Source organism: Syngnathus acus, chromosome 15 (genome assembly GCF_901709675.1).
Source record: "Syngnathus acus chromosome 15, fSynAcu1.2, whole genome shotgun sequence".
In the NCBI taxonomy this organism is placed as follows: domain Eukaryota; kingdom Metazoa; phylum Chordata; class Actinopteri; order Syngnathiformes; family Syngnathidae; genus Syngnathus; species Syngnathus acus.
Window position 1 is genome coordinate 11,986,467 of NC_051100.1, and position 20,040 is coordinate 12,006,506.

General features: G+C 46.1%; 1 protein-coding gene across 1 annotated transcript; it reads left to right on the forward strand.

Annotated features, from left to right (window-relative positions):
• Positions 1-140: 140 nt before the first annotated feature.
• LOC119134639 (macrophage mannose receptor 1-like) lies at positions 141-9,483 on the forward strand. The gene is made up of 24 exons (XM_037271475.1): positions 141-287; positions 361-473; positions 648-769; positions 844-906; positions 998-1,153; positions 1,266-1,354; positions 1,818-1,914; positions 2,267-2,302; positions 2,381-2,548; positions 2,648-2,767; positions 2,845-2,955; positions 6,279-6,311; positions 6,378-6,563; positions 6,792-6,938; positions 7,074-7,208; positions 7,274-7,434; positions 7,509-7,632; positions 7,716-7,770; positions 7,845-7,905; positions 7,970-8,103; positions 8,174-8,217; positions 8,294-8,467; positions 8,545-8,699; positions 8,771-9,483. Exons 1-24 carry the CDS (start codon positions 141-143, stop codon positions 8,876-8,878), a joined length of 2,739 nt encoding a protein of 912 aa, XP_037127370.1. The 3' UTR covers positions 8,879-9,483.
• The last annotated feature ends 10,557 nt before the right edge of the window (positions 9,484-20,040 follow it).

Sequence of the window (20,040 nt, forward strand, 5' to 3'; positions counted from 1 at the left end):
CATAGCGCTCTTAACGTCAGAATAGTCCCAAAACGTTGGACATGTAACAATGACAATAAAGATCTATTCTATTCTCAGTCATTCAGACATGTGATAGGACCAAAGCGTGGCGCCGCTTCGGCTCCAACTGCTACAAGAAGATGGAGACCACCAACGGTTGGCTGGGGGCTCGTTACGACTGCGTCTCGGAGGGCGGCGACCTGGTCTCCATCGTCTCGCCTTACGAGGAAATCTTTGTGAAGAAGCAAATGGGCAACAAGCCCTTCTGGATCGGACGCTCCAATCTGGTGAGGCGCAAGCAAGTGGCAGTTGGCTGGCTACTGGTAGTTAGTTGACTGACAACGGGTTTGGACTCTGCAGAACTGCAACGAGACCTGGTGTCAGTTTTTTCAAGCGGGAGAAATGAAGCTGACTAAGTCCGACACCGTTGTGATGCCGACCTACGCCAACTGGTACTCAGGTCAAGACAGAAGGTAAGAAGGTCACCTCTTCGTGTCCGTTCATTGACAGGCGGGCGGGGCACACGGCGAGTTGATGGAACCCGTCTGCAAAACCTGAGCGAGCGCACAGGGAAGACGAGCAAGGAGCCTTCAAATTGGCCCCTTTGTGGGATGTGTCTCTCGCTTTTCACGGCTTCTCCCCGACAGCGCCGACGTTGCATCCTGCGCGTACGTCAACCAAGGGGTGCACCTCTCCAGTCAGCCTGGCAAGTGGAGACATGGCTCGTGCGGATCCTCCTTGGCGTACATGTGCAAGCGGTCGCCCGACGGTAAGTGTGCACGTCCGTTGTGATGTTGACGCACGCTGAGAGGAGAAAAACACAATCACCTCATTCTCCTGCAGCCTGCCCGGAGGGACGGCTGTGTTCCTACAAAGACTACGAACTCGGCGTCAGTCGAGTGGAGTGTGAGTGGCAGCGACGCTTCTTCTTTCTTTTCACACCCGCACCGTGTCGTGTGGTTGTGGTTTTCCAATTGGTTTTTCTTTTTCTTTTCAGCTTCCTTCTGCGACTCTGGCGAGTTCCTGTACAAGGACTCTTGCTATCACTTTGAGGGGAAGGAGCGCACTTGGAAGGAGGCCGAGAAGTTCTGCCAAGACTGGAAAGGTCAACTGACCAGCGTCCACTCACTGGTCGATGGCCAATTCTTGGCTGGTGAGCTTCGAGACAAACTGCCGATGCCAGCAACTGTCCCCCGGCCCTGCACAATGTCTGCCGCGTTTGAATGCTCTTCTTGTGCTCAATTGCTTTTTGTCATTTCCTCCAGCTCACGCGCCATATGTAGGAGGATCGCAATCTTGGGTGGGACTCAGGAAGAACACGGACAAGTTTGAGTGGAACGACGCAACACCTGCAGTAAGCGGAACGGTTTGGAGCCGTCTGCAAAGGTTGTCACTGGCCCAGAATGAAGGTGTCATATCGGAAGGTTCATTTTAGTAGAACAAATTTGGACTGAATTAGAAGGGAAAAAAACGACATTTGGTCCTGTTACAGGAAGAGAAAAATGCTCAAGGTGTAAATCAGCTGGAGCATTCACGAGCACAACGTTGGGGTTCTTTGAAAATAATATAGTAGTCATTCACTGGAAAACTTGAATGAGATCCTAAATGATCAAAGTGCAGAAGTTCACAGGTCAAAGTGGGACTTATAGGAGAATAAAATGAAAACGGTTTGAGTCTGAAACTCAAATTGTGCTTTAACTGGAAAATAGTTGTAAATTGACAACAATGAGATATATTTGCTTTGAGAAAATATTGACGAGTAGGAGGAAAAAGGACTTTGGGAAAAAATTTGCTCACGTCTGGCGCGTTGTCCGCAGGGCAAGATCGAGTGGGTCCCACACAGGCCGGCAGGACGTGGTGACTGCGCTGCCTTGTCGCAGACTGGACAACTTGAGACCTGGCCCTGCACCAAAAGTCAGCCATTCATCTGTAAAAAAGGTCCGCAAATGAGACGAGCGCTCACTTTGCACTTCACTTTCATAATAATCATAAGAATATTAAAAATCAGCATCACAAATAAATATAATCAATGATAACTAATAAATTAAGAAATGCATAAATGCACAAATCAATCAACAACTTGAGGACTGGCCCTGCACCAATGCTCGGCCATTCATCTGTAAAAAAGGTCAGCAAGTGATGATGACCACGTGCTCTCTCATCATCATAATTATACCTTTGATAGTATATAATGCACTTTACATTACATACATTACATTAGCAAATGGAAGAGTGCTAATATGTCCTCTCTTTTCCTTCCTTGCAGCCAAGGTCCAAGACTTTCTTCTTCCTCCGCCGCCAGGTGGGCGTCCCACCCGCCAGTCGACGTGTGTTCTTTCGTCGCCCGTTTGCCCTCAAGTGACTCGACTCTCGCTTGCAGGCTGGAGTGCAAAGTGCGGCTGGTGGCGGGAGCGACCCTTCTCCAACTTCTGCTACCTGATCCAACGGAGGCCAACCAAGGCCTGGAAGCAGGCGCGAGACGACTGCCTCCGCCGCGGAGGCGACCTGCTCAGCATCACTGACTTACATGAACATGCATTCATTCAAGGTAAGTCTGTCCGTCTGTCCGGTCGCGATCAGAGCTGTTGAATTCCTCCAACGTGGAATGTTTCAAACTCGTTCCACGTTTGATCATTTACCTCCAAAGGTATCTACACTTCTCTGCCAAGCGCTACCTCTCTGTGGTTGGGCGTCAACAACAACGTCACGAAAGACGGCAGCGGGTGGACTGACGGATCCCCGTTGGGTTACATCGTCATGGACGGAGGTGGGTCCAAAACCCAACCGATGTTTGTCTGCGACGTTGCGGAGGCACGGAGATGAGCATCTGTCGTCTCCTTCCAGGTGACCCCGGCGACCTCTCTGCTGCGTCCTGTCTTTCCTTGCTCACAAGCAACGGCCGCTGGAAGTTTGACGATTGCTGGAAGAAGAGAGGCTACATCTGCAAGAAAAGAGGTAAGACGCGGCGACGCCCGGACGATTCTCACAACGTGCTGACTCGCTTCTTTGGCTTTTGTCTTGCAGGAAACATTCCAAAACCGCCGCAGCAGCCTCACGACGGTACGTCTCCTTGAACGGTGACTCCAAACGACACGAGACAAAAATGACATGACGTCGCTTGTCTGCTTTTTTTATTTTCCTAGCGTAAACAATTCAGGTTGTAAGCGAATGAAGGTTGTGCAAAATCACCTGCTCGACGTTCAGTAGTGGCTATACCATGGGTGACTAGCCCGTGAGCTAAAGAATCATTTGTGGCAGCCCCAGTTGGTTCTTTGAGCTCATTCAGCATCTTGAAACTGGCCTTGTTTATCTCTTGTGACTGTATTCTTTCAGGCTAATAGCCTTCAATGCCCGTGTCCTTCTAAAGACTTGTCAGTTGTGGATTGCCAGTCAAGCAGGCGACGCAATTTGGCAAAAACTGAATTGGGTCGACCGACTGCATTGTTACCTGTTTGCTGAATTTCTGCTTTTCACCAAACGTTGAAAAATGACCAAGGCATCTAACTTTGCTGTTTTCTCAGCATTGATCGATCCCAAGGCATTATGTGACGCCAAAAACGGATGGAATCCTCACGGCTCCAACTGCTACAAGAAGGTGGAGACGCACAACGGTTGGCTGGGGGCTCGTCAGGACTGCCTCTGGGAGGGCGGCGACCTTGTTTCCATCACCTCCAAGGACGAGGAAAGCTTTGTGAAGAAGCAAATGGGCGACAAGCCCTTTTGGATCGGACTCTCCAATCTGGTGAGATGCAAGCGCAGGCTGCTGTTGGCTCGCTACCGGTAGTTGACTGACAACCGGGATTGGTTTCGGCAGGACTGCAACAAGGACTGGTGTCACTTTTTTGAAGAGGGAGAAAAGAAGCTGACTTGGTCCGACACCGGTGTGACTCCGGCCTACGCCAACAGGGACTCGCGTCAAGACGAAAGGTAAGAAGGTCACCTCTTTTCGTTCTTTCATTGTCAGGCGGGGGCACAGAGAAAGAAAGGAAAACCGTTTCTCAGGTGTGTATGTTTTTTTTTTTATGACTTATCTCTACAGCTCCAATCTTCAGTCCTGCGCGTACGTCAACCAAGGTGTGCACTCCTCCAGTCAGCCTGGCAAGTGGAGATATGGCTCGTGCGGATCCTCACTGGCGTACATGTGCAAGCGGTCGCCCGACGGTAAGTGTGCACGTCCGTGTCGATGTTGACACTGAAAGGAGGAAAAACTGCAATCACGTCATCCTCCTGCAGACTGCCCGGAGGGACAGCTGTGTTCCTACAAAGACTACGTATTGGGCTACCATCGAGTGGAGAGTGAGTGGCAGCGATGCTTCTTCTTTCTTTTCACACCTGCAGCGCCCCCTTGTGGTTTTGTAATCCATGTTTCTTGCCGGCTTCAGCTTCCTACTGCGACCCTGGCGACTTCCTGTACAAGGGCTCTTGCTATCACTTTGGAAGGATGGAGCGCACTTGGAAGGATGCCGAAAAGTTCTGCCAAGAATCGAAAGGTCACCTGGCCAGTGTCCTCTCATGGGACGAGGGCAAATTCTTGGCTGGTGAGCGCCAGGGTCAAACTGCCGATGCCAGCTATCGCCCCGTCCCCCCCCCCCTTAGCGTTTCCCAACGTATGACACGTCTGAATGCTCTTCTCGCTTTTTCTGATTTCCTCAAGCTCACGCGCCATATGCAGGAGGATACCATTCTTGGGTGGGACTCAAGAAGAACAAGGGCAACTTTGAGTGGAGCGACGCAACACCTGCAGTAAGCCAAACGTTTAGAGCGGCCTACAATAGTAGTCAAAAGTTAGACTTTGGCAAGAATGCTCGTCATGTTCCAAGAAGAGATAAACATAGAAGGTGTTAATCAGATGGGGCATTAACAAGGACAAAGTTGTGAAATTGTGAGAATAAATTCGAATGAAGTGAAAAAAGAAATCATATATGGTTCAAGTGCAAAGTCGCTCGTTTCTGAGAATATAAAATTGAGTCTGAAAGTCAAGTTGGGATTTAAGTGGATAGAAATTGTCCAATGAATTCAAGTCATACTGTGGGAAAGTGTTGATTAGTGGGAGGAGAGAGGACTCCTCATTTTGGAGCAAATGCGGTGGTGGCGAGCGAGACCAAACGCGCCAAAGTCACGTCTGGCATGTCGTCCGCAGGGCAAGATCGAGTGGGTCCCAGACAAGCCAACCGGACGGGGTGACTGCGCTGCCTTGTCGCAGACTGGACAACTTGAGGACCGGCCCTGCACCAATGCTCGGCCATTCATCTGTAAAGAAGGTCAGCAAATGACAACCACTCACTTCGCACTTCTCAATAATAATAATGATAATGATAATGATAAATAAATAAATCATGAAAATAAATACATAAATAAATAAATAAATAAATAAATAAATAAATAAATTTCATTTGAAAAGCACTTTACATTTTAAGGCAAAGCTAAGAGTGCTAATGTGTCCTCTCTTTTCCTTCCAGCCAAGGTCCGAGACTTTCTACTTCCTCCGCCGCCAGGTGGGCGTCCCACCCGCCAGTCGACGTGTGTTCTGTCGTCGCCCGTTTGCCCTCAAGTGACTCGACTCTCGCTTGCAGGCCGGAGTGCAAAGTGCGGCTGGTGGCAGGACCGACCCTCCTCCGACTTCTGCTACCTGATCCAACGCAGGCCAACCAAGGCCTGGAAGGAGGCGCGAGACGACTGCCTTCGCCGCGGAGGCGACCTGCTCAGCATCGCTGACTCACAAGAACACACCTTCATACAAGGTAGTCAGTCAGTCAGTCAGTCAGTCAGTCAGTCAGTCAGTCAGTCAGTCAGTCAGTCAGTCCGTCAGTCCGTCCGTCCGGTCGCGATCAGAGCTGTTGAATTCCCTCAACGTGGAATGTTTCAAACTCTTGTTCCACATTTGACCGTTTACCTCCAAAGGTATCTACACTTCTCTGCCAAGCGCTCCCTCTCTGTGGTTGGGCGTCAACAACAACGTCACGAAAGACGGCAGCGGGTGGACTGACGGATCCCCGTTTGGTTACATCGTCATGGACGGAGGTGGGTCCAAAACCCAACTGATGTTTGTCTGCGACGTTGCGGAGGCACGGAGCTGAGCATCTGTCGTCTCCTTCCAGGTGACCCCGGCGACCTCTCTGCTGCGTCCTGTCTTTCCTTGCTCACAAGCAACGGCCGCTGGAAGTTTGACGATTGCCAGAAGAAGAGCGGCTACATCTGCAAGAAAAGCGGTAAGACGTGGCGACGCTCGGCCGATTTTCACAACGTGCCGACTCGCGTCTTCTGCTTTTGTCTTGCAGGAAACACGGCAAAAGCGCCGCGGCCTCATGACAGTAAGTCTCCTTGAACGTTGGCTTCAAATGACACGAGACAAAAATGACACGACGATGCTTTGGCAGGCTTTAAGGAGATCCTTGTCTGCAACAAGCATTCTGCTGACCTCGTGTGTGAGGCTGAGGGTCAGAAGCAAAGCCGCATCAGCATCCAGTCCGCCTTTTACAGTCGGCGTAGTGACGACGTTTGCCAGGAGGAAGGCGACTCATACAATGACTACTCATTGGACGACGACGACTCATCGGAAGACGGTAAGAGCGGAGAATCCACCATTTGCCAATGAAGCCATTTGTCCGCCTACCTCAGAAGGCTCATTCAGTGCATTTCGCTTGGTTTTCTCCTGAAAGTCCCCAAACAACTTTGGCACGCTACGGAACGTCATGAAATTGAAGCAATGCTTACAAACCGTTCAGATGCTCGTTTGGTTCCTCATTCCAGTGCATCAATGCTCATACTCACCGATGTGTTGTAACTTGCAGAGACAACCTGCTCAGTGGAAGGCATCCTCCCTCGCTACAGGAAAATGTGCAACAGCCAGCAAAAATGCCACATTGAGCTTTTGGAAGACAAGTCCTGCCCTGCCACCTCCAAATATCTGCAAATGGTCTATAGCTGCGAACAGAAAGGTGGGATTCACGTCTCGCGATCTTCCGCGCCCGACACTGAATCTCGGACTCTTCAAATTCCCACAAGGGGCTCGATAGCCAGATTTTTATTCAAAGCATCCGTTCCAAATTCAAATGATTTTTGGCCGTCCTCAGTGTGTCTCGACAGTCTGGGCATCGCCGACGGCAGCGTCGCAGACTCTTCCTTCAAAGCCTCCTCCTCAATGGAAGACGCCACCCCAGAAAAAGCCCGCCTCAACGGGGAGTCCTGCTGGAAGCCGTCAAAAAATCGTACGTGGAAAATTGACCGCTTGGCACTTTGGTCTCCTGAGCTTTGGAATGTCTGCCTCCTCCAGCCGTTGGCAGTTGGATCCAGGTGAACCTCGGCTACACAAGAAAGGTGACTGCGATCGTGACCCAGGGGTGTGATAGCAACAATACTCGCTCCTGGGACATCCCACTTGAGATGAGACTGAGCGTTGATAGGAAGAAGTGGACCAAACACCCGGACGGGAAGGTGAGCCAATGGAGTCGACCGCGACCTCATCCTCCCATCTTGTCACAACAAACAAGGAAACATTCGATTTCTAGTTCATCGGCGGTGGGACTCATCTGCTCGAGACACCCGCGTTCGCTCAGTACGTCCTCATCCTGCCGCTGGAGAATCGTCCAGAATTTGGCCTCCGCTTCGACATCTTGGGATGCCCACATAAGGGTGAGCAACGCAATCCGCGGCGGCTTTGGTTGCCCAAAACAACAACCCCAAAACATGCGATGATCTCGCCTTTTGTCCGACAGATGCCATGACCTGTGCCAGAACGTTCAACAGCCTCCACTTGACCGATGCGATGACGTGAGTCACACCTGACACGATGTTTCATGACCATGACCTCCTGTCGTCAATTTCCCAACTTGTACCTTCTGCAGCTTCTACTGTCCACCGGGCTGTGCCAAATACTTTGTCGCTGGAACATTGGTCTACTCTGCGGTACGTGGTTGCCTGACCCACTGGTCGAGGTCTTGTATGTGGCGGCAACTTTGTGTAAATGCAGGACTCGCACATCTGCGCGGCCGCCATTCACGCTGGAGTCATTCAGAACAACATCGGAGGAGATTGCATTGTGATGAGCGCTCCCAGGCAGCACGTTTACTTGGGCTCCACCAGGAACAGGATCACCTCCAGAGAGTGAGTGGCCAACTTTCACAGAAAACTCCCATGAGGAACCACCAGCTAATTACGGCTTTCCTATCTGCAGTTTGAACAACCCACCGGGTGTGTCTTATACCTTTGCGGACGGAGGTGAGTTCCAAAACCATTTGTTTCGGTCACGCCAACTGTCATGACGACTAAAACTCACACGGGGTCTTGCCTGCAGAGCCCAGATGCTCGGCACCCGACTGGGAGGAGTTTGCGGGGTTCTGCTACAAACTTTTTGACGACAAAATGGAATGGTCTGATGCTCATCTGGTCTGCCGTGGTTTCGGTGCCGAACTGGTGTCCATCCGCACCGAGGTGGAGCAGGCGTGGGTGAAAAGTGCCTCCCACCTTGGTGCGCATCCCGACCGTTAATTAACAGTCCCCGTCGACATCTGAGAACCGCATGAGAGCTCTGTTCCCTCCCATCAGAAACCAGCGACATGTGGACCGGACTGAACGACCTGGCGCTTCCCGGCACGTTGGTGTGGTCGGACCGCCACCAGGTGACCTTCACCCACTGGGCCGCCGGAGAACCCATCCAGCGCGTCGGCCTCGACCAACACTGCGTGGCTGTGTTACGGCAGGTGCGTCCTCAAATGAGCATTGGGAAGAAGAAGAGCGTGGCGCTCCACTGAAATGGATTGTTTTCTTTCAGACTGGAAGATGGAAGCCAATGTCCTGCGCCCAAGTCAACAGCTTCATGTGCAAAATGCCCACAGCGCATTTTCCAATTGCCTCACCGGAGCCACTGGTGGCGCCGTAGAGTCCGCCTGGCTGTCAGTTCCCAACGGCCCAAGAGCCCATGGAGAAAATTGACAATGCAAGAAAGTCATCATCGAAGACAAAGATTGAATGCCCTTCCTACTCTGCTCCAAAGAAATAGTATCACCATTGTAACAAAACCAAAAAAAGACAAAAAATATCACTAGCTAAGGCCGACAACATATCCGAAGGCCTGGAGAGAGAACTTATCTTATCATGAGTGGTTTTAGCATTTAGCTTAGCTGTTGTCAGCCAACTAGATGTCGTGTCCAGATGCAATGTGAACGAGCGTGCTATGTTCACTTACACTCGACTCTACTTGGTTTGTCCTTTTCTCTTTTTTTTGCGCGCTTGACTTAACTTTGACTGCCTTTTCGTAAAGTTACTGACTCAAAGAGCAAAACACGTTGTCCAGAAATTCCAGTGCTTTCAAAGAGCCCAATCGTAAGAACGGGAGAGACGAGAATCGTCTCGAGGCTGGAATGAAAGTCCAAAGTCGGTTATTGCTATCTTTCATGGTTTTGTTTTTATTCGTGTCGTGTTGTCTTGTCCTCATCGCCTTTAAAAAGCGAGCCCGGACTTGACAGCTTTTTGTTTGAAAGAAAAGCTTCTATAGAATGTATGATTACAAATAATGAATTTTGAATCACTAGAGAGCTATGTTACTGCCAATGATGTCTGCGACTGTAGAAATGTCTCTGGAAGTATTTTCCAGTGTTTTCCATCATTTTCTATGGTCTCTTACCGCATCTACAATTCACTGTCAATTTATATCCAGTTATCGCATTTTTGATTACTGATTGCAATTTTCGACTCGATCGCTGCTGTCAGAAAAATGTTGGTTTTCACTGTCGTTCCCTCTACGCTACGTTACCGCATCTACAATTCACTGTATATCATGTCGATTTATATCCACTTTTTACATTTTTGATTACTGATTGCAGTGTTTTAATCAATCGCTGCTGTCAGAAAAGAATTGGTTTTCACTGTTGTTGTAGAAATTTCAAAATAAAAGCTATTGATTACGATTCAGGGTTTGGTCTTTTTTTTTTCCTACATTTTTCGATTGATTCAAACCGTGGCAACTCAACTGTTCAGTTCATTCTGCCACAAATTTTTGCTAAATTGAAAAACAAAAGGCACATTTTTAAATGAACTCTCAATGGATTTGGTTGAATGAATTTTTTTGGAACACTCACGCACGCCTGTCTGGGACTGTTTGATAAATCTGAACCAACTCGTATTTGAGACTTCCCTGTCTGGGACTGTTTGATAAATCTGAACAAACTCGTACTTGAGACTCTTGACATCAGAGGCTGGTTGACAAAGCAAATACTCAACAGGCACCTATTTATACAAGTAATCACTTGGAAACACTCATTCCTGTGGCCTCTTGGAAAAAGAAAAACCATAAAATTGGTCCTTTCTGGCACTGACAAAAACACAAACAGTATTGATGGACATTAAATTTGCAGAGTTAGGGTGAAAACATGATCTTGCTGTGTTTCCACATTGGGCAATCTTCATATTGTCAATGATTCTGCCTGCAGTTGGGCCGTTGTCGCACTTGAAATTGGATTTCATGTTTCTCCAAGTGCGTTCTTTCGCACAAACTTGTCAAACTTGAATTTGACAACCCGCCTTTGTTTGTTTTCTCCCAGTTTTAAAGAAATAGACTGGACGCCCTAAGTGAGAGTTTCGATGCCCCTCAGCAGTGATTGAAATCTTATGAAAGGAATCTAATGACATAACTTTTGCCATGCTCCTTAATTTGCAATAATCCCAATATAATAATATTCAAGGGGCTAGACAATGTTTTTTTTTCTGAAAGATTACCCACAACTTAAAGTCAAAGTCAAAGTCAAATTTATTTATATAGCACATTTCATACACAGAGGCAATTCAAAGTGCTTTACAAAACAAATTATTGAAAGCAGGTGAAGCAGAGCATAGCATTTACATAAATTCATTCAAAAAAATAGATTACAACGTCATTGATAGATTATAGAACAGAATCACATCAGGTCAGAGCCTGGCATAAATTCATTTAAGAACATTTAAGAACATTTTAGATTATAATAAACAAACAGAAACAAAAACAACATCATTGCTTTAGTAGCAGCTAGAAAGCAAAAGAGAATAAAAAAGTTTTAAATTTAGATTTAAAGATGGGTAGGGTAGGGGCAGATCTAATGTCCTCTGGGAGTTTATTCCAGCTGTGGGGGGCATAATGGCAAAAAGCAGCTTCACCATGTTTTGTTTTGTACCTGGGAACAATTAGCAGGCCTGTTCCCGATGACCTAAGTGATCTAGAACAGTGGTGTCCAAACTACGGCGCCCGCGGTCCAGTTTTTATTGGCCCGCAGCAAATTCTGAAAACATAATTGAATATGGCCCGCACAAGAAGCTTGAGCTCAACTCTGTTGCACTTCTCAGTTTCCACACTAGATGGAGCCCGCCACACAAAGCGTTTGACGTCCCATTAGCACCCACCCCCACCCCCCCCACCCCCGCCCGGAAGAGAAGCGAACGCGCAGCGTTTGACGTCCCATTAGCACCCCCCCCGGAAGAGAAGCGAACACGCAGCGTTTGACGTCCCATTAGCACCCCCCCCCCCCCGGAAGAGAAGCGAACACGCAGCGTTTGACGTCCCATTAGCACCCCCCCCCCGGAAGAGAAGCGAACACGCAGCGTTTGACGTCCCATTAGCAACCCCCACCCCCCCCCCCCCCCGGAAGAGAAGCGAAAAAAAATATTGGGCCCCGGGCCCATTCACGTTATTAAATCTGGCCCTCCTTGAAAAAAGTTTGGACACCCCTGATCTAGAAGGTTCATAGTGTTGGAGCAGTTCAGAGAGGTATTTTGGCCCTGGCCCATTTAGAGATTTATAAGCTATTAGCAGAATCTTAAAATCTATTCTATGGCATACTGGTAGCCAGTGTAGGGACTTGAGTATTGGTGAAATGTGTTCTGCTTTCTTGGTTCTTGTTAGAACTCGGGCAGCAGCATTTTGGATGAGCTGTAATTGTTTAATAGCTTTCTTTGGTAGGCCTTCGAAGAGGCTGTTCCCGTAGTCCAATCTGCTAGATATGAAGGCATGAATTAATTTTTCAAGATCTTGTTTGGATGTATAGCCTCTGAGCCTTGCTATTTTTTTTAGCTGAAAGAAGGCACATTTTCTTATGAGTTTGATGTGGGAGTTGAAATTCAGGTCAGAGTCAATAATAATGGCAAGAATTTTTACTTGTTCCTTTGGTTTAAGGGCTAGGGATACTAATTGAGCAGTGACTTTGAGCCTGTCTGCTTTAGCGCCAAAGACAATTATCTCGGTTTTGTCCTTGTTTAGTTGGAGGAAATTCTGGCACATCCAGTCATTTATTTGCTCAATGGTTTGGCATAGTGTATTTATAGGGGTATAGTCATCTGACGAGAGGGCTATGTAAAGTTGTGTGTCATCTGCGTAGCTATGGTAGGCTATGTTGTTTTTTTGGAGTATTGGGCCAATTGGGAGCATGTAGAGATTGAATAGGACCGGACCTAGGATTGAGCCACATGTCATATCGGTCAGGTCAGAGATGAAATTGCCGATAGAGATAAAGTAGTTCCTGTCTTGCAGATAGGATCTGAACCAGTCAAGAACCTTGCCGGAAAGACCCACCCAGTTTTCCAGTCTGTCTAATAGAATTTCATGGTCAACCGTATCGAACGCAGCACTAAGGTCTAGTGACACTAGAATTGAGATTTTACCTGAATCCGTGTTCATTCGGATGTCATTGATAACTCTGAGGAGCGCAGTTTCGGTGCTGTGATGGGGTCGGAAACCGGATTGGAAGGGATCTAGTATGTTATTGGAGGATAGGAAGGCATAGAGTTGTTGATAGACAGTTCTTTCGAGTATTTTGCTTGAAACAGGAAGATTTGATACTGGTCTGAAATTGCTGATAGGACTTAATTGCCATTGCTGTGAAATGTTAATTATTAATTGCTAATACTCCCCTGTACAATATTTCATTCTTAAATTTAGGCTTAAAAGAAACATGTTAAAATTTCAGATATTTGTACTCAAGCACCTGTATTGACGTTAGACTTTTGGATTTGATTTGTTTTCAATTGATTGATTGCGTGATGGATTGATTTTTTTTCTTACTGAGAACTTTATTGTTTAAGTCAATATTAAATCTTATATTCTTAATTTGTCATTATTTTGGTTCATGCCAGGGAGGTCATGTGGTAAAATTTCGACTTCATACGTCTTTGTATATGTTGCCTTAGATGGCCAACTAGCAGCAGTGAGACTACCATAAGCTATTTTTGCTATTTTTCTTTGTTTGTTGGTTTCAGGGATCACGTGGGCCTCAGGATCATAGGAGTAGATGCCGGGAACGCTCGAAGATTCCACTGAGCACTTCGATGAGACGACGACCACCAGTCGTCCCCGTGCCCCAATCAACCCCAAAGGAGAAGATTTTGTTTGCTGACAACTGGTTATGGAGACGTCGTCTACTAGGGGTGACCGAAGGGGGCCGGGAGGACTTCCGGCCTACGTTGGGCATTGCTGCTTTTTCCATTGCAACTCAAGGTTTCAACTCAAAATTGCTAAGGTCATTCCTCTTTATAAAACACAACTTTACAAACTACAGACCTATCTCAATCTTGCCACAACTCTCAAAAATATTGGAAAAGCTTTTTAACAGTAGAATGGATGGCCTAGTCCAGCTCAGTGGCCTAGTGGTAGAGTGTCCGCCCTGAGACTGGAAGGTTGTGGGTTCAAACCCCGGCCGGGTCATACCAAAGACTATAAAAATGGGACCCATTGCCTCCCTGCTTGGCACTCAGCATTAAGGGTTGGAATTGGGGGGGTTAGATCACCAAATGATTCCCGGGCGCGGCACTGCTGCTGCTCACTGCTCCCTTCGGGGATGGGTTAAATGCAGAGACAAATTTCGCCACACTCAGATGTGTGTGTGACAATCATTGGGTCTTTACCTCTTTACCTCTTTTTGGAAAAAGATAAATTATTTGCAGAGAACCAATATGGTTTTAGAGTAAACAGATCAACAGCACGGGCATTAATGGAGCCACTCGAGGAAATCACAGATGCAATAGACACCAAACGACATGCAGTAGGAGTTTTCATTGACCTCAAAAAAGCTTTTGACACAATTAATCATAATATACTATTCAATAAATTAGAAAAATATGGGATAAGGGGATTAGTATTAGACTGGAGAAAGGATTATCTGCGAGAACGGCAACAGTACGTAAAGTTGGGTAATCGCTGTTCTGGATATTTGGAAATAGCTTGTGGTGTTCCACAAGGGTCAGTTTTAGGCCCTAAATTATTTATTTTGTATATAAATGACATGTGCAAAGTCTCTAAAGAACTTAAACTCGTCAATTTTGCAGATGACACAAATATCTTTTGTTCAGGTGATAACATCCAACAAGTGGAATCAGTGTTGAATGAGGAAATGGAAAAAATAAAAATGTGGTTCGACTGGAACAAATGATCATTGAATGTAAGTAAGACCAAGTTCATGGTATTTGGCAAAGCCAACATAAAGATACGAATAGAAATAGATGGGACTGAAATTGAAAGGGTGCAGGAAAACAAATTTCTTGGGGTTATAATAGATGACAGGCTGAGTTGGAAGCCACACATCAAAAACGTAAAGTCTAAAATTTCAAGAAGCATGGCAGTCACATACAAAGCAAAAGAATGACTGGATTATCATTCACTTTGTACACTTTATTGTTCTCTTGTCTTGCCCTATTTGCATGACTGTGCTGAGGTTTGGGGGAATACTTATAAAACGTCACTACAGCCACTTATCATTCTGCAGAAAAGAGCAATAAGGACTATTCATAAAGTCAACTACTTGGAACACACAAATCCACTTTTCATACAATCCAAACTATTGAAATTCACTGACATAGTATCTTATCAAACAGCAATCATCATGTATAGGGCAAAAGCAAAACAACTACCAGACAATATCCCAAACTTATTTCGGAATCGGGAGGGAGGTTATAAGTTAAGGGGGAATCACAACTTCAAAATCTTAAACATAAGAACAACCTTAAAAAGATTCTGTATAACTATAACCGGGGTCAAGCTATGGAACAATCTAAGTGAGGAACTCAAGCAAAGTCCAAATATCCACCAGTTTAAAAGAATGTACAAAAATATGTTGTTTAGCGGGTACAAAGGCTAAAAGTACCAAAGGGCTACACACAAGTAAAAATGAAACAGAACAATAAGTGTGAAACTGGGTTTACTTGTCTTCTGTTGTAGAATTACAGTATATGTTGGTTTAATGGATAAAGTGAGAAAGGGGTAGGAATCTAAAAAGCTATGCTTCCTCCTACTCCTTTTCGAGCATTCTTTATTGATTTATTTATTTATGGATTATTATTATTATTAATTAATTAATTTAATTTATTTATTTCTGTTTGTTGGTTTATTTTTTGTTTGTTTGTTGTATGGACTTATATGTGGCACTTTAGAGTGTTATTTGTTTTGTTTGGGTTTTTTCTTTTTTGTTTTGGATGTTCGAAATAAAGATATCAATCAATCAATCAATCAATCAATCTCATTCGTTTACCTCGTCACATCACATTAACATTATGACAATGCAGTTTGACTGTTTAGCGGTCGGTGGACATGTCATTTCTTTTTCTTACTGTTTTGAGAGCTCATACTGTTTTGTGGATTGTGATATGTGCCAGGACTCCGTGTACCTGGCTGACGCCAGGTGGAGGGAATCACTGGGGATGTTCGAAAGGGCCTCCCTCTTTTTCCTTGTCATTAGACTGGCAGGGTCTTTTCTCGAGGGAGGGCCGGCAACTTTTTGGGGCTTCTAACGGGCCACGCCAAATTCATTACTTTGCAAATTATCGACGTTGTTGAGGTATTACCTAAGGGGGTGGGGGGGGTGGGCGGGGGTGGTGGGTGGTTGACGTCATTTGGCTAATGTGAACTTCAATTTTCTTTACTTGTGGTTCCTGAGAGGCCTCAGATTGCTGTCAGGGAGCAATTGGATACCTAAATAGTTTGAGCTTTCCTAGTTAAAATAACCTTAAGTAGCATGCCTTGAGCGTGATTTAGGCTGAGAATTTATAGGCCGAATTGTAGACGTGACCATAAAATTTGGTGGGGGGAAGATTTTTGGATGTTTACCGATGTCATCTCTTGTTGGACCGTTTTCGGGACAATTATCAAGTCCCGAAGGGGGGAATGTGGTAGAGTTTGGACTCAATACGTCTTTGCATGTTGCCTTGGATGGTCAACTAGCAGCAGTGAGACTACCATAAGCTATTTTCGCTGGACAGAGAGGCTTTAATTTCAGTAATGTATAGGTACTTAGAATATGGAAGGAGCATTTGTTGGTGACCAGGGAAGAGCCTAGTCCAGGGGTGGGCAAACCTTTTGACTCGCGGGCCGAACTGGGTTCTAAATTTGGACCGGAGGGCCGAACCAGGAGCAGATGGACGTAGTGTTTGTGTGAAGTAATATAAGCGACCTGTAAAGGTCATTGCATAAAAGATTTTGGCCTTTAGTAGGTAGTAAAGCATGGATATTCCAAACAAGTTTTTTGAAAACAAATGCATTTATTAACAGCATTATAAAAAAAAAAAAATCACTAAAAACTGCTATCAGTGATTCTCATAAAATACTACACTATTATTATGAATAACAGTCTCCATCACTTCAGTGCCTGCAGGTCAAATTAATGAAAAATGTTTATCTTATGAGATCACATCAAACGGCAAACATTCTGACCAAATATATCATCTTGAAGCAGAGGCGTAGCCAGGAATCTTTCCAGTAGGGGCGCACCCCCACAGGAAAAAAAATCGAACATCGCCCACGCCGTTCGCTGATCGCTAAAACAACATCCGGGTCCGAGAGGCAAACGGTGAATGGATAACATCGCGCACATAGAATAGCGCAAGCACATTCGCGCAAGACCGAAAGAAAAAAACGGCATGAAAATGAAGAATCGAAAAAGCTCGATTTTTTTCAACCGGGGCGCAGGGAGCCCTAACCGGGGCGCCGCCCCGGCTCGCCCCGGCTTGGCTACGCCTCTGTCTTGAAGAATCGGTGAAAGCATACATCCAAATAAAGTAATCAAAACGGCAACACGGTGAGTGGTATCTGAACATCAGAGCAGAGTTTTAACTCACAAACACCTGGTAACAGAGGTGAGGAAACGGGAAACACTTCCTTAAAGTAAGCCTTAAGAACTTTACAGGTTAAGATTAGTCGCAAACAGGTGGTGCATCAATGTCCTTGAGCATCCTGCATTGTTTGAAAATGAGAATGGTCGCTAGTTTCAATCCCTGCTATGTGTACAAATCATATTCAAAATGCATTTTTTTACAACAAACTTGAGAGCCTCCCCTTCATTTTCAGTGGGAACAGTGTTGTTGGTCTCCCTTTTTTGCCAGTGCGTCATAGTCTGGAGTAGAATTTGTTGTGGCAATTCTTAGGAGAGATCCGCGGTGTTGGTCCGTTTACCTCGATCTGTGACGGGTTGAAGTTGATGTGGCTGAACGTCACGTCGCGTACGTCGAGCCAAATTGGCCACTCTTTTTTAAACACTCGGCACTGTGTCCACCTTGCTTTTCCTTGGGCGACTCATTTTAATAGAAGGATTCCAGGGGAAGGTTTGTGGGTGGCTTTAGCGTCAAACTGTATCTGAAAGCTCAGCGCGCGAATTACAAGAATGCTGTCGTCACAGCCCACGCTCTAAATTCGGGACTGATACAAATAGAGCGCGAGTGCGCCATGTCCGTACTACTGAGTACGTACACGCACTTGCGAGTGTGCACCGAGCTTTCTGACACGGCTTCCGGTAGTAAATGCGCAGGCGGGCGGTTCCCCATCTACTGGGGAAACGCAGTCATTGCATGCAAAATGACCCCAAAAAAAGTTTAATACAATTTATTCAGGGTTGGCGGGCCGGATTAAACGGTCCCGTGGGCCGGATGTGGCCCGCGGGCCGTAGTTTGCCCACCCCTGGCCTAGTCCATGCCCTTTTAGGGGCATCGAAAGCAACCGGGAGACTTAGACCCGAACCGCAGCTGGTTGCCTTGCCAGGTATAAAAGATGCGGGGCCTCGCAGACGAGAGAAAGGAGGGGCTGCTAACATCTTTGCTGTTGGCCCACTCGAATATTTGGAGAAACTTCACTCTAACATCGGTTGAATAAAATCTTTTCCCAATCAGCCGTGTGTCATTGGAGTGTTCCTTCTCTGGGCCAGCCATCGTCCACCAAGTGTTGTTTTGAAGACCAGCGAGGCAACAAAGACAATTCACCGCAATAGCTTGAATGAAAATAGTTGGACTATGAGCAAATCCCTGTGGCAATCTGGTGTACGTATAACTTTGTCCTTTAAAGGTAAACGCAAACCAAAACTGTGAGTCTGGGTGGATTGGCACTGAGAAAAATGCATTGCTAAGATCAATTACTGTGAAAAACTTCTGCTTAGGCTTCAAAGTGTTTACAAGTGTGCGTGTGTGTGGGTCAGGCGCATTAGGTGCTCTTGTCCGCACTGCATCATTTACTGCTCGTAAATCTTGTATCATTCGCCAATCCATTTTATTGGCCTTTTGGACTGGAAAAATAGGAGTGTTGCAAGGAGAGTCCGAACACTTCCGAATGATTCCTCCTGTCAAAAGATCATTTATAACAGGGGCAATCCCATTTATTGCCTCATGTTTTAAAGGATATTGCTTAACTCTCGGACGCCACTCTGGTCTTGGTTTGATCTGTACTGGGGGAATGGACGTGAAAAGTCCCACATCAGACGAGCCCTTTGTCCACAGTTTTTCAGGAAGCCCAGCCAATTCCCTCTCCTCCATCTCAGTCAAACAAACATTAACTAGTCAGGGGAGCACAAAAGTGCATGCCCTTCCAAAAGCCACTTCACACACTGTTTGCTTCCACATGTCACAACTGGTACTGTAGCGCCACCCGTCACCATTGTCCTCATCATCCGTGACAGGTCCAGCAAGTTTAATTCGGCAACCCACATCTGCCCATGTTATACCGTGAGGTTTAAACAACGAAATGTGGGGTACAGCCGACAACTTGTATTTGTCTTTCTGAGGAGCGGGCAGGAGCACAGCGGCAGCTGCAAATGACCTGCGATCAGTGTACAGAGCAGTGATTGTCAAGGTTACTTCTGTGTCACTGAGAAAGCTTTCAATATATTTATCTTGTGGATCAATGAGAATGTTCATGGTGACATGTAATTGATTACAAGTCATTTCTGATTCAGGTCGTGACAATTGTTTTCGAGCTTCACTGAGTAAACCGCTTGGTAGCTTGGAATTCCGTTCAGGAGAGATGTCATAGGAACAGCAAATCTGTTCACTTGCTTGTGCAGCATACGAGTCTGCATCTCTCACTCTACATGCTCGCATGCCATCCTTGACTGGAATTATTGCAATTCCCAAAGTATCCCTGGGCAGGTTTTTTTTTGATTGATTGATTGATTGATATCTTTATTTCGAACATCCAAAACAAAAAAGAAAAACAAAAAAACAAAAAACAATGCATTGCTAAGATCCGCGATGGTTTTGAGTTTTTCCTTGCCCTTTTGGGAGCTTAAGATCAGGGGATGCTTTGAGAATAATTGTCAATTTTTGTCTATGTGAAGCCCTTTGAGACTGCTTGTGATTTAGGGCTATACAAATAAACTTGACTTGACTTGAGTCATCAGATCTCGTCCCAGCAGGTTGATGGGACATTTTGGGGATAGGACAATCGCGACTGAAGCTATGACTCCCGTTTCATCATCTCTCACTACAACTGGATTGGAGATACTCTCCTTGCGTACCTGCCCACCAGCAGATTTCACCCAAATCGTGTTTTGGGAGGCCTTTAGATTAGGGACTTTAGTTTTCATTACGGTTTTACAAGTGGCACTTCAACAGCATCCCATAAGTGACGTTTTGTTGCATACTGGTATTGGCCTTTGTTTTTTTTTTTGTTCAATTAAAACTGGCACTGCTCTGGTCTGCCCAACGCATTGCCCCGCCCACACCCCCGAACGATTGGCTATAGTATTTATTTCGCTGGGTTTTCTTTGTACTTTTGGAAGCATGCGGGCGGCTGATGAACGCCATGGACCAAAACAGTAACTGAATCGTTCT